The 13,079-nt window shown below is 37.3% G+C and overlaps 2 protein-coding genes across 4 annotated transcripts; both read left to right on the top strand.

Moving 5' to 3' along the window:
• The first annotated feature begins 122 nt into the window (after positions 1 to 122).
• Positions 123 to 2,987, top strand: LOC110857984 (NAD-dependent protein deacylase Sirt4). The gene is made up of 8 exons (XM_022106601.2): positions 123 to 262; positions 343 to 522; positions 759 to 962; positions 1,057 to 1,080; positions 1,439 to 1,548; positions 1,637 to 1,975; positions 2,437 to 2,551; positions 2,614 to 2,987. The coding sequence occupies exons 3-8, from the start codon at positions 806 to 808 to the stop codon at positions 2,817 to 2,819; spliced, it is 951 nt and encodes a 316-aa protein (XP_021962293.1). The 5' UTR covers positions 123 to 262; positions 343 to 522; positions 759 to 805; the 3' UTR covers positions 2,820 to 2,987.
• Positions 2,988 to 3,581: 594 nt separating this feature from the next.
• Positions 3,582 to 12,157, top strand: LOC110858208 (PDZ domain-containing protein 8). Of its 3 annotated transcripts, none has more exons than XM_035858594.1 (17): positions 3,582 to 3,733; positions 4,804 to 4,896; positions 4,991 to 5,993; positions 6,092 to 6,233; positions 6,349 to 6,404; positions 6,496 to 6,688; positions 6,762 to 6,819; positions 7,013 to 7,112; positions 7,199 to 7,533; positions 7,626 to 8,421; positions 8,507 to 8,671; positions 8,770 to 8,933; positions 9,021 to 9,300; positions 9,375 to 9,620; positions 9,703 to 9,930; positions 10,274 to 10,504; positions 11,676 to 12,157. In XM_035858594.1, exons 3-17 carry the CDS (start codon positions 5,802 to 5,804, stop codon positions 11,931 to 11,933), a joined length of 3,444 nt encoding a protein of 1,147 aa, XP_035714487.1. In that variant the 5' UTR covers positions 3,582 to 3,733; positions 4,804 to 4,896; positions 4,991 to 5,801; the 3' UTR covers positions 11,934 to 12,157. The 3 variants fall into 3 exon arrangements, with proteins under 3 accessions (XP_035714487.1, XP_021962583.2, XP_035714488.1); XM_022106891.2 differs by lacking the exon at positions 3,582 to 3,733 and adding an exon at positions 4,577 to 4,621; XM_035858595.1 differs by lacking the exons at positions 3,582 to 3,733; positions 11,676 to 12,157 and adding an exon at positions 4,577 to 4,621 and having other exon boundaries at positions 10,274 to 11,284.
• The last annotated feature ends 922 nt before the right edge of the window (positions 12,158 to 13,079 follow it).

Raw genomic sequence — 13,079 nt, 5'->3', positions numbered from 1 at the left:
GTTGGTTCTCATCTTAATAAGTTAATTGATAATATGCTAATGTGAATTTGATTCTATTTTAATTGCAGATGCTGATCTTATTTTGATATGTTTACTCTGCTCAATCCACATCGCTCTCTTAATGGATTTCTGAATCAATCAGCTGATGATGAGTTAATTATTGTTATTATTGCGGGATGCGATATTAACTGCACTAGTAATTGATTAACAAGTCGATTTAACAAGAAGCAAGAATTGCAGTGATTAATTTAAACTATATATCGTAAGTTTTGTGTTCTAATTTACTGATACCTACATATATGGTACTATTAATAGTAATAATAACATTGATTACGATTACAGATAAAATTACTATTGCTGTCCGTTTCCTGGATGATATCCGTTTTGCTTAGACCAAATTCCACCCGGTTTCATATGACTGAAAGTAAATTGCTATTTCCGGTACCGTGAAGTGCAAATCAAATCAACTGGGAGTGGGGAGTACGAGAAGAATTTAATTTTCGTACAATATTCGGTTTTATTGTGAGTGAAGTAAAATTGATATCACGAATGAATGTTTGTTTAAAAAACAACTTTTCTGCCATTTGAAAAATTTTGCATACAAGTTGAAAATTTACATATTATCATTATACGTATTTATATACTGATTATTTGTGTACATTTCACTTCTTTGTCTAATCGATATTCTTGAACATTAGTTTGCTAATCATTTTCTGTTCTCATTAAGCCCTAGTGATGATTGTTATTTATATTTACAGATATTCATCAAACCTCATCAAACCTGAACATTTCCAAGGATCACCTAATGAACAAGTTAATACGACGATTTACAGCTACATCCTCCTCACCAGCAACTAAGTTGAATTTAAATTTTGTACCCAAACATGAGCCCCCAAGATCCCAAGACATTGCTGAACTCCAACAGTTTTTAAGTGATCATTCACGCATCCTTGTTATTACGGGTATTACTAATTGCATAATATAACCAGTAGTTTCATAATAATATTCTTCATTGGCAATGTGTAACTGATAATTTATATAAATTTCATTGTTTAGGGGCTGGAGTTTCCACTGAATCAGGTAAAATTTGCACTCGGAATGCTTAATGAAATAATGATGTATGGGTAGATAAGACGGTGAATACTCTCAGATAATAATTCCCATGATAAAATCCTGCTTATTATTATCGTCCAATGAAATGAAATATCAAATACAAACAGTTTGTGATAACTTATTACTAAAATGATGATTGCTTACCAAACAGAAAATGATAAATATGTAATAGTTACTTGAGGAAAAATATTTCATGAATTCGAATTATTCTCAGCAAAACGACGGGTCCCTTCACTTCATCCATTAAACTTAGAAATAGTTTAATACAAGATGTAATTTGCTCATATTTAGTACTTAGATAACAAATCAATACTCTTATCAACAGGAATTCCAGACTACCGGTCCGAAGATGTTGGCTTGTTCGCTACATCGAATCAGAAGCCAATGAAAATACAAGAATTTCTCTCATCTTCGACTGCCCAAAAAAGATACTGGGTGATTATTATTATTATTATTATCGATTATCTTTATGGATTAAGGACACTGAAATCTGTCGTAATAATAATTAATAATGTCTTAATAGGCTCGAAATTTTTTCGCCTGGCCACGGTTTTCATCATTTACTCCCAACATTGCTCATCAAACGGTTCGAGATTGGGAACTGGGAGGAAAGGTTAGTTGTCTAGTGACTCAAAATGTGGACGGACTTCATAAAAAGGCAGGAAGCTCGGACTGCATCGAATTACACGGGACAAATCATGTCGTCAAGTGCATCGATGTCAAAAATTGTGGGTACACGGTGGAGAGACGAGTATTTCAAGATACGCTGATAGACTGTAACGCCAACCTCAATTTGGCCTTAAGGGGCGGTGGTGATAATCCGCAACAAATCCGACCGGATGGAGACATCACGATCGATCCAGTACGTAATTGAAACTTACAATGCGATGATGCCAGCGGTCTCGCTCCGATTTTGACGAAACAACGATAATTATGTAGCCTTAGGTAAATAATTGAACACATGTTTCGGGATTTTCCATAATGCTCAGTTTAAACAAAGTTATGATGGTATAAGTGCCCGAAAATTCGCATTTTTCTCCCTCAAAAACAAAAAAAAACGAAAAACTTAACGAGAAAAATGCGGATTTTCGGGCACTTATACCATCATAACTTTGTTTAAACTGAGCATTATGGAAAATCCCGAAACATGTGTTCAATTATTTACCTAAGGCTACATAATTATCGTTGTTTCATCAAATTCGGAGCGAGACCGCTGGCGTCATCTCATTGTTAGTTAGTCCCAGGAACTAATCAAAAGTTTCCCAATTTTTTTTACTTCAGTACCAAATATTCGCACTATAAAATTTCTTTTTTTGTTTCCAGGATATCCAAAAATGGTTTAATATACCGCCGTGCCCATCTTGTGGTGGAGTTCTCAAGCCCGACATTGTTTTTTTCGGTGATAACGTGCCCAAAGCTAAAGTTGAACTAATTTATGGTAAGTGTCCACAATTTATCTGAATGTTCTTTGTAACGCTAAGAATGTCCTTAAATTTGCAGATCATCTTAACTCATCTGATGCTCTCCTCGTGTTGGGCTCCTCTCTGCAAACATTTTCTGCCTTTAGGTACATCATAACTGCTCGGGAGTTGGGGATGCGGGTTGCCATCGTTACTCTAGGACCCACTCGAGGCGACAGTCTCGCAAATCTCAAGCTAATTTGTAGAGTGGGCGAAATTCTTCCTTTGGTGAAAGCGAAATTATGAAAGTTGGATTTCTTAGGAGTGGAAGAATATGCTTTAACTTTTAGACAAAGATATGTGTAGAATCACTGAGAATCTTGTACCTGAGTGAGATATAGTCTGCAAATGTTATATATTTATATTAAGCCTTACCACACTATAAAAAATATCAATGAAATTAAACCAGATATATGTCTGTCTATGTGTAAAAGTAGGGCATAATTTCAATTTCGTCTTCATATCCCCCTGTCCTTTGTGAATACTTTCCATCTCCTAAATACCAACATGGGATGAATCATTCAGCCCATTCTTACTCCTCCTAACTGGCGCAGACAAGGTGACATATTCATCCAATTTTCTACCGAAAGCAGGAGTGGAGCTTAACATTATGCCTCGCTTTCTCTCTCCTAAATAAAGATAATCCCTTCTGGCCTTTCTTCTTCCCACCAGCCAACCACCCACCCACATCACAACCTCCAACCTCAGTATAACTAAAACCACCACCTGCAAAGCTCTGAGCATTTCTATTCAGTTGAGTTACACCATTGCACCTTCTAAACTGCATACATGCGGGTGAAAGATGAAGAAAGTCAACCAGCCTGGCTGACAAAAAGAAAAAGTATGTATATCCTAATAAAAATAAGAAAATGTCCAAAATCCCAGGGAAGACAGAGCCACTGCTACTCGGAGGTTTCTTCTGACTTTCGTCGGTAGTCTCATTTCTCGGAACAAGAGATTCTGATGACGGAACGCTAAGTGAAAACATCACGACAGAAGCAGCAGCAGCATCAAAAACTTTGCCAGCCTACGTTCTTATGGTTCCTCTGGAAACACTCTGGGACAGACGGGAACAAAGACTTTGCTTCAACCACTTCATCATTTCATTCCCAATCCAGCCAGACTAAGGTTCACAACCTAATCGACCTCTACCACGGAGAGTAAGTTCTGCAAGTTAGCTCTTGACAAACATCCTTAACTTTCACCAAGATCAAGTGGTTCTGATTCTTGTAATTATTTCCCTTTAAACCCTTGTAAAACTATAATATTTCTAAAAATAAATTTAGAACTAGAACATTCTGTAATCTTGTCGGCCAGAGAGTGAGACAGAGTAGGAGAAATCATTTTTGATCCTTGACTCGAATTTGCACTTCTCTTAAGAGCCCTTCCCGGAACTTTGAAATTATTCATAACATTTTTTTACGGGCAAATATCAACATTCCTACTTGATTTTGAAACAGATAGAGAAAGAAGCATCATATCATCTTCATCATTCAATTTATTTTGACTCTAGTCTGAAATTAACAACCACTTTTACCCCAGATTCGTGCCTCATTCATTATATAAAGGTCTGATCTCTTTGTTGGTGTCATTATGAGGCTGAAATTTGAGCCGAGATGACAAAGTATAAATTGCCACAGTCTGTTTTTGTATAGGAGGAGAAAGGAAAGAGTATAACATTTTGGCATTTGTGGGTCTCTCTCTTGTGTTCTTTCACTTGAGCAGAGAGCAAAAGCAAACTATTCCTTTTGTGGGATTTGTTGAGTAGCTCGAACCTCGGATCGGGTTCTGTTTTTGTTATTTCGTGAATGAAGTGAAAGACCTGCTGATGCTGCTGGAAAGGAACTCGAGACGAGAGAAACAAACCAATAATAATGTGTTCAGTTGACTTTTTGACTTGCTCCCGTTCGTATAAATCGCTCCCCACTCCACGCTTTCTCTCCTTCCTCTGTCAACAAAAATCTAATTATTCTTCCCTTTAAAAATAATTTGATTGCTGGGACGGAAAGAGTTTCCATTGGTGTGATCCCCCTACTCCTTTTGTGTGGGTAAATTTGCTACGGATTTTTGTTATAATTTGTTGTTACCTAGAAGTAAGGTGATACTGCTTTGTGCCACGATAAGATTAGGTGGAGGGGAACAGCTGGGATATAACTATAGACATGTACAAATTGGTATTCATATAGTGGAACGATTTGGTAATTTGTTGTTTTGTTGTGTTTCTTTCCAGGGTTTTTCCAAGGTGTTTCTCTTGTTCCGTCTTCCAGTGTTAAATTACCTCGGACTTGTCGCTTTTACACCTGCTGAAACTCTCTGCGGTAAAGTAAGTGGAATTGGTGATTGATTTGGAATAATATTACTAATGAGGATTTTTTTCACGTGCCTCATACTTTTTTTCTGGTTCAATCTTGTCGCAGGTAGGAAAAGTCGAGTCAATATAGTCAACTCGCGTTGTGATGATGTGAGAAGTCGTTAATCATCATTTTTGGGATTGTCGTCTTTTTCCATAATCATAGTCATTCTCCTTGATGACGATCATCATTTGAAGCTGTACAAATGGACTTTCATTCCATGTCATTAGTTCCTGATTATTCCAATCATCGCGTATAATAATCTGCTTCTGTTGCTGCTGCTGCTAATAATACCATTGGAAAGCTCATTCTACTCTACCACTACAACAACATGCACAGGAGATGAAATTGGATAAATGGTGTGCTGCTGCTGGCCATGAACTGAGCAAACTAAGAGAAATCCTCTCTGCAAATACCACTCGACTGATAAGCCCTGTTGATTATTGTTGTAGATCTTATTGCTTCTTATTATACGGAAACACGGCAACAAAACAAAGTATACATCATCAACTGCCGTCGCCGACGAACAGCAAGTAGCAGTAGCAGCATTAGCAATCTTCTCTCTATTTTCGTATTATTGATCATTATTTATCTAAAATGTTAGTATCAGTCAAGTCGAGCTAATTCCACAGTAATAATAATACGGAATGGCTCCTGTATTAGACGAACTGTTCGAGTAAAGGTGGAGTTTTCCATCATCATAATCATGGGACACTGTCTTTCAAGATATAAAAATTATCACTGCAACCATTGATTTGACAGGGTTGTAAAAAATTTGACATTTACAAGGAGACTACGATAGGATCTTCGTAGTATTATCATTCCTTATCATTATTATCGTCCACCTCTGTGAGTGGATCTTACCTCATCACTTTCTATGATGTGGACCTTTCTAACATTCCTGTTGGGCGTGTTGACTGGGGTTGCCCTCGTGTGTGGAGGGGTGTGGTACATTCTCTCGTTCTTTTTTATCGACCCTGATGCTCCCGATGGGAAGAATATTAAGGATGCAAAGCTGGGACTTCCTAAACCAGCAGAACCAACTTCTGTAACTTTTCAATTACCACCGGTAACTCTAGTTATTATGCATATGACAATGAATCCAATGAAGGTGGCTGTAGTCAATTTAAATGATGATTGTATTTATATTGTTTTTTGTTGGTGCAGGCACTAGTTTCAAAGATAAGTGATGACTCCTTTAAATCCAAAGAAAGCTGTTGGGCCATCAACTTTGTGCTGTATTTCCTATTTCGAGAACTTCGAAATTCAGAAGGAATTCGGAGATGGGTGCTAAGAAAGTTATCTTTGGGTTGGTTAAAGATGGATTTTTATTTACTCTAAAAAAAATCAGATAAAAATTAGTAAAAAAAATATGGCAAAATGCAACAACTAATTATCCTAAAAGTTTGACGTTTATCTTTTAGAATTTGAAGAGTTGCTGGCTACAACGGTACTGGGGAAATTTTTTTCCAGTATTTCGGTGAGGCTATTACATATATTCAATTTTCACTCATTCCTTTATTTAGTTTTATTATATAATACTATGCTTCATATATATTTTCCGATTTCAGATTCAAAATGTCGACGTGGGTCAAAACTTTCCTATCCTGAGCTGGCTTAAGACATCGAAAGTTGAGTTACACCCCGTGTTCAAAAACATTTCTACTCTGGATATCCTCGTTGACTTGGAATATGCTGGAGGATTTCAATTCTCAATTCAAGCGGAAACTCATTTACGTCATTCAGCCTATCTTTCGGTGCAGTGTGAGTACAACATAAAATTAATGTTACGATTTTTTTATTCGTTGTGTACTCAACTGGTTTTTATTAACTGTAGTTAATGGAGTCAAGGGACAAGCACGCCTTCAATTCGCAACGGAGCCTTATGCCCATTGGTATTTTTTTACAACAGTTTCATCTTTTAAACAGCTTGAGTTTTGTACAATTTAGTAGTCTGTTGGAGGATAAGATGTTTGATATATATATATATATCGTAGGTCATCTTAGGATTAGCATTATTATTTAATCCCATTGTTTGTTGGTAGGCCATGACCTTAAAAATTACCGTTCGTCATTGCCTTGTTTCAGGTCTTTCAGTTTTGCTGAAAATCCCGACATTGACATATCCGTCGTCTCTCAGTTGTATGGAAAAAGTTTTAGTCACATCACGTCCATCATTGCGAGCCAGGTAAATAACAAATTTTCTAATAAAAAAATAAGTGCATGCATTTCTGTGTGACTAAGTTTAATGATCTGGTTTTTTATACTTCTCAGCTTAAACGTTCGGTCCGCAAGAAACACACGTTGCCCATGTACAAGATCCGCTATAAACCCTTCTTTACTAGAGTCGAAAACATTATTGCAGCCCTCGTTCCAAACTCTGCTCCACGCGCCGAAATGAAAGGAAATTTGACTGTGACTTTGATAGAATGCCGAGGTCTAATGTCCACTCTGTTAGATGGAAACGTTTATTCCACTCTAGCCTTGGGGGACTTTGATTGGGTGGCGGCATATGTGGATGACAACAACGGCACCATTTCCCTCGTGCGAGACCTTGTTTATGTAAAAACTGAGAGAAGAGAGGCTAATCTGGATTTCACTTTGGGAATGTGAGTCATGAAATATTTATTTGTTGCTGGCTTTCTATTTCAACTTTAATGACCAGACCAGACTATACGATTGGTTTTTTTCTATTCACCAGGGGAAGTGAATTCCCTGTGGTGGAATCACTCACGTCATGCTCTACAAAATCCGAATCGTCACAAGCGAAACAACAACATCTCGAATTTGAAGTTGGCGACGAAATTCTTGCCGTAGATGGAAAGAAGGTCGCAACGGTGAAGCAATGTATAAAGAACTTTAAGTACAGCACGTCCATGAAAGTGATTTGGCGAATTAGGAGAAAACATTACCCCACCATGCTGCAAAAGGTAAAGGAATCCGTAGTGCTGGAGGAAACTCCGGAGACCAACACCTCTTCAACGACTCCAACGGAGCAAGTCTCGCCAACGTCATCGACGAATAATCCACTTGCACAGTCATCCGGAAGTACTGTAGAAGCTACGACTTCATCGTCTGTTACAACTGGTGGTATCTTACCCCATAAACCTATTGGATCTATTGAACCCTCTGCATCTAGCACTTCTAATACTAGTGTTACTACTACTGCAACTAAAAAGGAGAAGATGGAACTTCCAATTATTTCTACATCTTCAGCTACACCACAGCAACCTATAATAACAACAACTAATGTTGTTTTTTCTGCCTCAGACCCCAGGAGTATCACATTCATACCACGTCGTCGCAGCTCGACTATTCCTAGTCAAGAAAACACTTCTTCCGTGGTAGACTCTGGCCTCTGCTCCTCAAATAGCGAGTCTACCACTGTGCCTGCAGAACTTAAATCAGAACGGCCTTCAGGATATGGGTTTAGAAATTCTCTTTGTGATAGCAGACAGTGCTATGTGGTCAGAACAGCGGACATTGCTTGTTCTAGGGTAATTACTTCAAAAATTAAAATTAAAAGCTAACATTTGTTAATTTGCATATGATTGATATTTCATATTATTATGTCTTATTCAGGATCCTATCTTTACGGAACAATTTGACTTAAAAGTTGAAGATTCGCACCGTTTCTTAAACTTGGCAGTTTGGTCTGCAAAAAATTCATTGGAACCAACCACCAGTTCTAACAACACAATCCCACCATCATCTAGTCCTACTAGCAGTCCTAGTAAACGGTCAAAGGTAGATAACAACAGCCAATGATTTAAGATTAAAAATTCGAAAATCATGTCAAGTCAAGTCATTTAATTTGATTGTGTCTTTTCTGTTCTGTTCTATAGACTGCCCTCGCTAACCTGGCCTCTATAACCTTCAACAACGACAGACTAATTGGCACTCTCTCCATCCCAATAGCTGATGTAATAGCAGAGTGTTCGACGACTGGAATGGGCTACTTTGTCAAGGACTATTACCTCCGATCTCCTGATGGAAATGCTACTGAAGCGTATATATAAATATTTCTGGCTTCCCGTCCATTGTCATTTTATTCATTATTCATTACTTACTGTCTTGTTTCTTTGCTCTGTTGCAGGAAGGACAACCTGATAACGACTCACTCTGGGTTTGAGCCACACATGTGCTACGGAAAGATTTCTCTTTCCTTCCTATTCAAGTCTGATGAAGATGTTGCTTCCAAACGTAGAGATTCTACCGACTCTGTCTCTTCCAGTGCATTGGCTGTTCATCCAATTGAAATTGCGACGGATGCTTTATCGGAAACTAATTCGAGTCCTACTGAAGAATATCAGAGTCATCAATTTGTCAGGACAAATTTTAGATGTGCTACCATTTGTGATTATTGTAATAAGAAGGTAGTTACAATTTTTTGTTGTTGATTGATTTGACTATGCCAATATCTAAAATTGTATTTATTGTAAAATTGTAGATTTGGCTTAAAGAAGCCTTCGCATGTCGCACTTGCCATATGAAATGTCATAAAAAGTGCAACGATCGCTGTATTGCCAACACCATTTGTCGCGGAGAAGGATTCTATCCTTCTATTCCGAATTTGAGATCTAGTCATATTACACCAGAAATCATCACGACGGGGGACGATGATCAAATCACTGTTCTTGGTGATGATGGGAACAGTGATAACGGAAGTCTGTCCAATTACAGCATGAGGAGTCTGGTAAAGATATTATAAATATATTACATACATATTCCAGAGCATCGTTTTTTTGTTATTATAAGTTACGTTCTTTTAATTTCAGCAACCAAGCAGTCCTGCATCAACATCCTCAACCCCTGTTGCGTCGAATGGGGTACGTCGGCGAACATTGGGTGGTCTCATCGTGTCCGCCGTACAAAATCGGTCCGCTCAGCTAACTATGCGTCGGACAGGATCCGCTACAAATTTGCTATCTCCTAATCAGAACTCCAACTCAATTTCTAAAAGTCTCCCACCTTCTCCAAAAGCTTCTCCTACAACTAGCCGAAAGGTAGAAGTAGCTTCTTGTACATCATCTCGTCGCCATAGTCAATTATGGTATGGGTGGTGCAAGTGTTGCTGAGAAAACTCATATTTTAAACATGAGATTTGAACACAACACATCTGAAAACAATTTCAGATTTACTGATTTTGAAGTTGCAAACTGTTTTTTTTAACTTTTGCTATTCTCGATTATTTTTGTCTGTATATTCTGTATCTCGCCCTAAACTATAGATGCCACTCGCACCTACCTGACTTGATTTGTATCATTTTTTTCGTATTATTTATTTGCATAAAAGTCTAATCACCTCCTACTACACTCGCTCTATTTTTTCTTATCTCCCTCATCATAGGCTTCTTCTAACTCGGTCTGTGGAATGACTCCACAATCCTCACAAGATATCAATCCTTTCGAAGTGTTAAGCGCGGGTGGGTTCGGATCTTCTGAGGAGGACATTAATGCCGCAGTGGATCATCTCATCCAGAATCCGAACGATGACTTGGTCGCAATGGCGAAGGAGACGGGTCGTGACGTTTACAGTGATCTATCGCTTAGTGAACGAAAGCAAAAGCTTAACCATGTGGTCAGTAAGAGCAACAGTAATTCTTTCCTTGTCTTTTTTGTAACTGCACTTATTGCCTTTTGTGCTTGGAAATTTCTCAATTTGTGCTGAGATTTTATCTGGACGATAATGTCATCATTGTGACTCTCGTGATACTAAATTGTTTGTATGTATGCAAGGGTTTGAGATGTATAATTTGTAGTTCTAGCAATTGTAAAAAAAATTCCAGTATTACAATTTGTCCAGTTAACACTTGCATGTGTTTTTCACCAGGGTATGCTTTTTCAATCTTTGTGTATTTCACTTTTTGTATAGTTATCACAATGTTTGGTTTGTGATTTTTTTGTGAATGTGATATATTTAATAATGATTTCTTACGTTTCGTATTCGTAACGTATTGCCTGATTTAAGTTGTGATGTTTTTTGCTCGTATATTTAATATTTAATATCGCGATTAATTCCAACGGTGCTAATAATTTAAAATACGAATATTCCGAAAATACCTAAAGTTATTTGAAGTGTGATAATTATCATGTGTACTTAACTCGATGGAGGTATTATTTTTATTTAAAGCTATCACTATTCCACTTAGTCACCATTACCATATTTACATCATGCATTTTTGTTGTGATACATGCTCAATTCATTTAATAGTCTTTCCTAATATTCCGACAGAAAACACGAAATTGTGTTCTGTTTTCTTATTTCTTGGTTTTTATCAGATTATACTCGAAACCGTAAATTGTGCCTTTCCTTCGACGTCGATTAATGCGATACAATAAATATTTTGAGTCATCATTATCATTGTTATAAGTTCTTATACTTTTAGTTTTCATTGTGTTTTTTTAACACGAGCACAGCTAATCGCTAATCATCAAAGGAAACCACGACACTTTTTATTACTACATGTAAGCTTTCATTTTTATCATGACACCATCACAAGCAGTATCACCACCTCACCCACACCACACCCACTGACTGAATGCATGGTAAGCAAGAGCTGGATAACTAACTGTGTTACAAGTAATATAATTTCTTTATATACTAATCGCACCACATTGTTATTACAAAAATACTAACAACCACGCTCCCTGTGAACTCGCATGATTAAGAAATTGATCATTCCACAGGGATTTACTAATACTCCACATTCGTAATTATGTCGTTTCTTGTCTTCCTTTCCACCCCACAGCTCAACCGTCTCCAAGAAGATATTGACCTCATGTCCACCAAACGACAGGAGTTGATGTCTCTGCCGGGAACGAGTCGCATGGACGAAATTTGCGCTTGCGACGAACGCGTCCAAGCCCTCGCCATTCTCATGCTCTTTTACTGCTCGGGTCTCCAGCAGGTCCAGGACTTGGAAGAGATGGAAAAAGAATCCGACGACACGCAGCTTCTCATCAGTTTGGATGCAAACGATGATGAGAATGAGATGGAAACTGAGTAGAATGTTTCTTGGGAAAAGGTAAATGTATGTATCAATTACTCATATATGTATGTATTGAATTAACGAAAATGTGTCATATCATGATCAGAAATTCAGAAACCCCAGAATTTTAAAGTAAAAAATATTTATGAATCGATTATATGTATTTAGCAGTCTCTAATGCTTTTACTAACTTACTAACTATACAGATGATCAGTAAAGAGAATAAATTACTTCAAATTAATGATCAACTTATTGTGCTTGACCTGACTCATGTCACTTCCATCCATACAGCTACTTAATCTGTTCCAGGTTTAGGTGCCAAAAATTTCTATTGGCACAAGGCGAAATAAATAATTGCATGTGCATACTTATACATACGCATAATCGTCGTTATTTTACGTGAATAGTAAAAATGTCACACAATGGCTGTCCTCAATTTCTTTCCCCATAATACATGACATTTTTACGCGATTTATGATGGATGCCAGAAAAGAGTGAAATATTAGCGGAATAACCAGAACAATTAAAAATTACCAGTACGTTCATCAATAGCCATCAATTTATAATTATTCACATTACAGAGTTATTATCCAAGCAATTCATTACAATTTTGCCCTAGAACTACTTGTAGTCGTCTCGCTATTTAATGGCTTCATTTGTATTTTTCATCTCGTTACGCTAATTATTTGATGTTTTTCGTTCAATAACAAACAAAGAACACGAGAGGACTATTCTCTAGCAGGCAAACAACCTTTACTGGCGTCTTCGCCATAGGAAAAAAAGAGAATGAAATGAAGACACCTAACCAACCACAAAAAAATGGACAACAAACCAAATAATGGTCTCATCCCCAAAAAGCAGTAAATAAGTCCATCTCTTTCATCGCCTTTGATTGAACATCATCTCCCCCTCGGCTTTTTTATCTATTGGGTCGCATCATTCATACGTATCGTGGCATGGCATCTCGCTCACCTTGCCTCACTTTTCAAATATCTTTACCCCTAATCCATGCAAAATTTGGGTGCTTTTCGTTACTCATCCCATTTCAAAGAAGTTAATTCAAGTCGTTTACATGTTATTATTACTTGTTAATTTTGTGATTATTGATGTTTTTGGAGATGAAATTTAACAATAATGTAGATAAGTCATGGAATATGGAGATTC

Source organism: Folsomia candida, unplaced genomic scaffold (assembly GCF_002217175.1).
Source record: "Folsomia candida strain VU population unplaced genomic scaffold, ASM221717v1 Fcan01_Sc020, whole genome shotgun sequence".
In the NCBI taxonomy this organism is placed as follows: Eukaryota; Metazoa; Arthropoda; class Collembola; order Entomobryomorpha; family Isotomidae; genus Folsomia; species Folsomia candida.
Note: the sequence above shows the minus strand (reverse complement) of the source record. Positions and strands in the feature narration are given on the sequence as shown.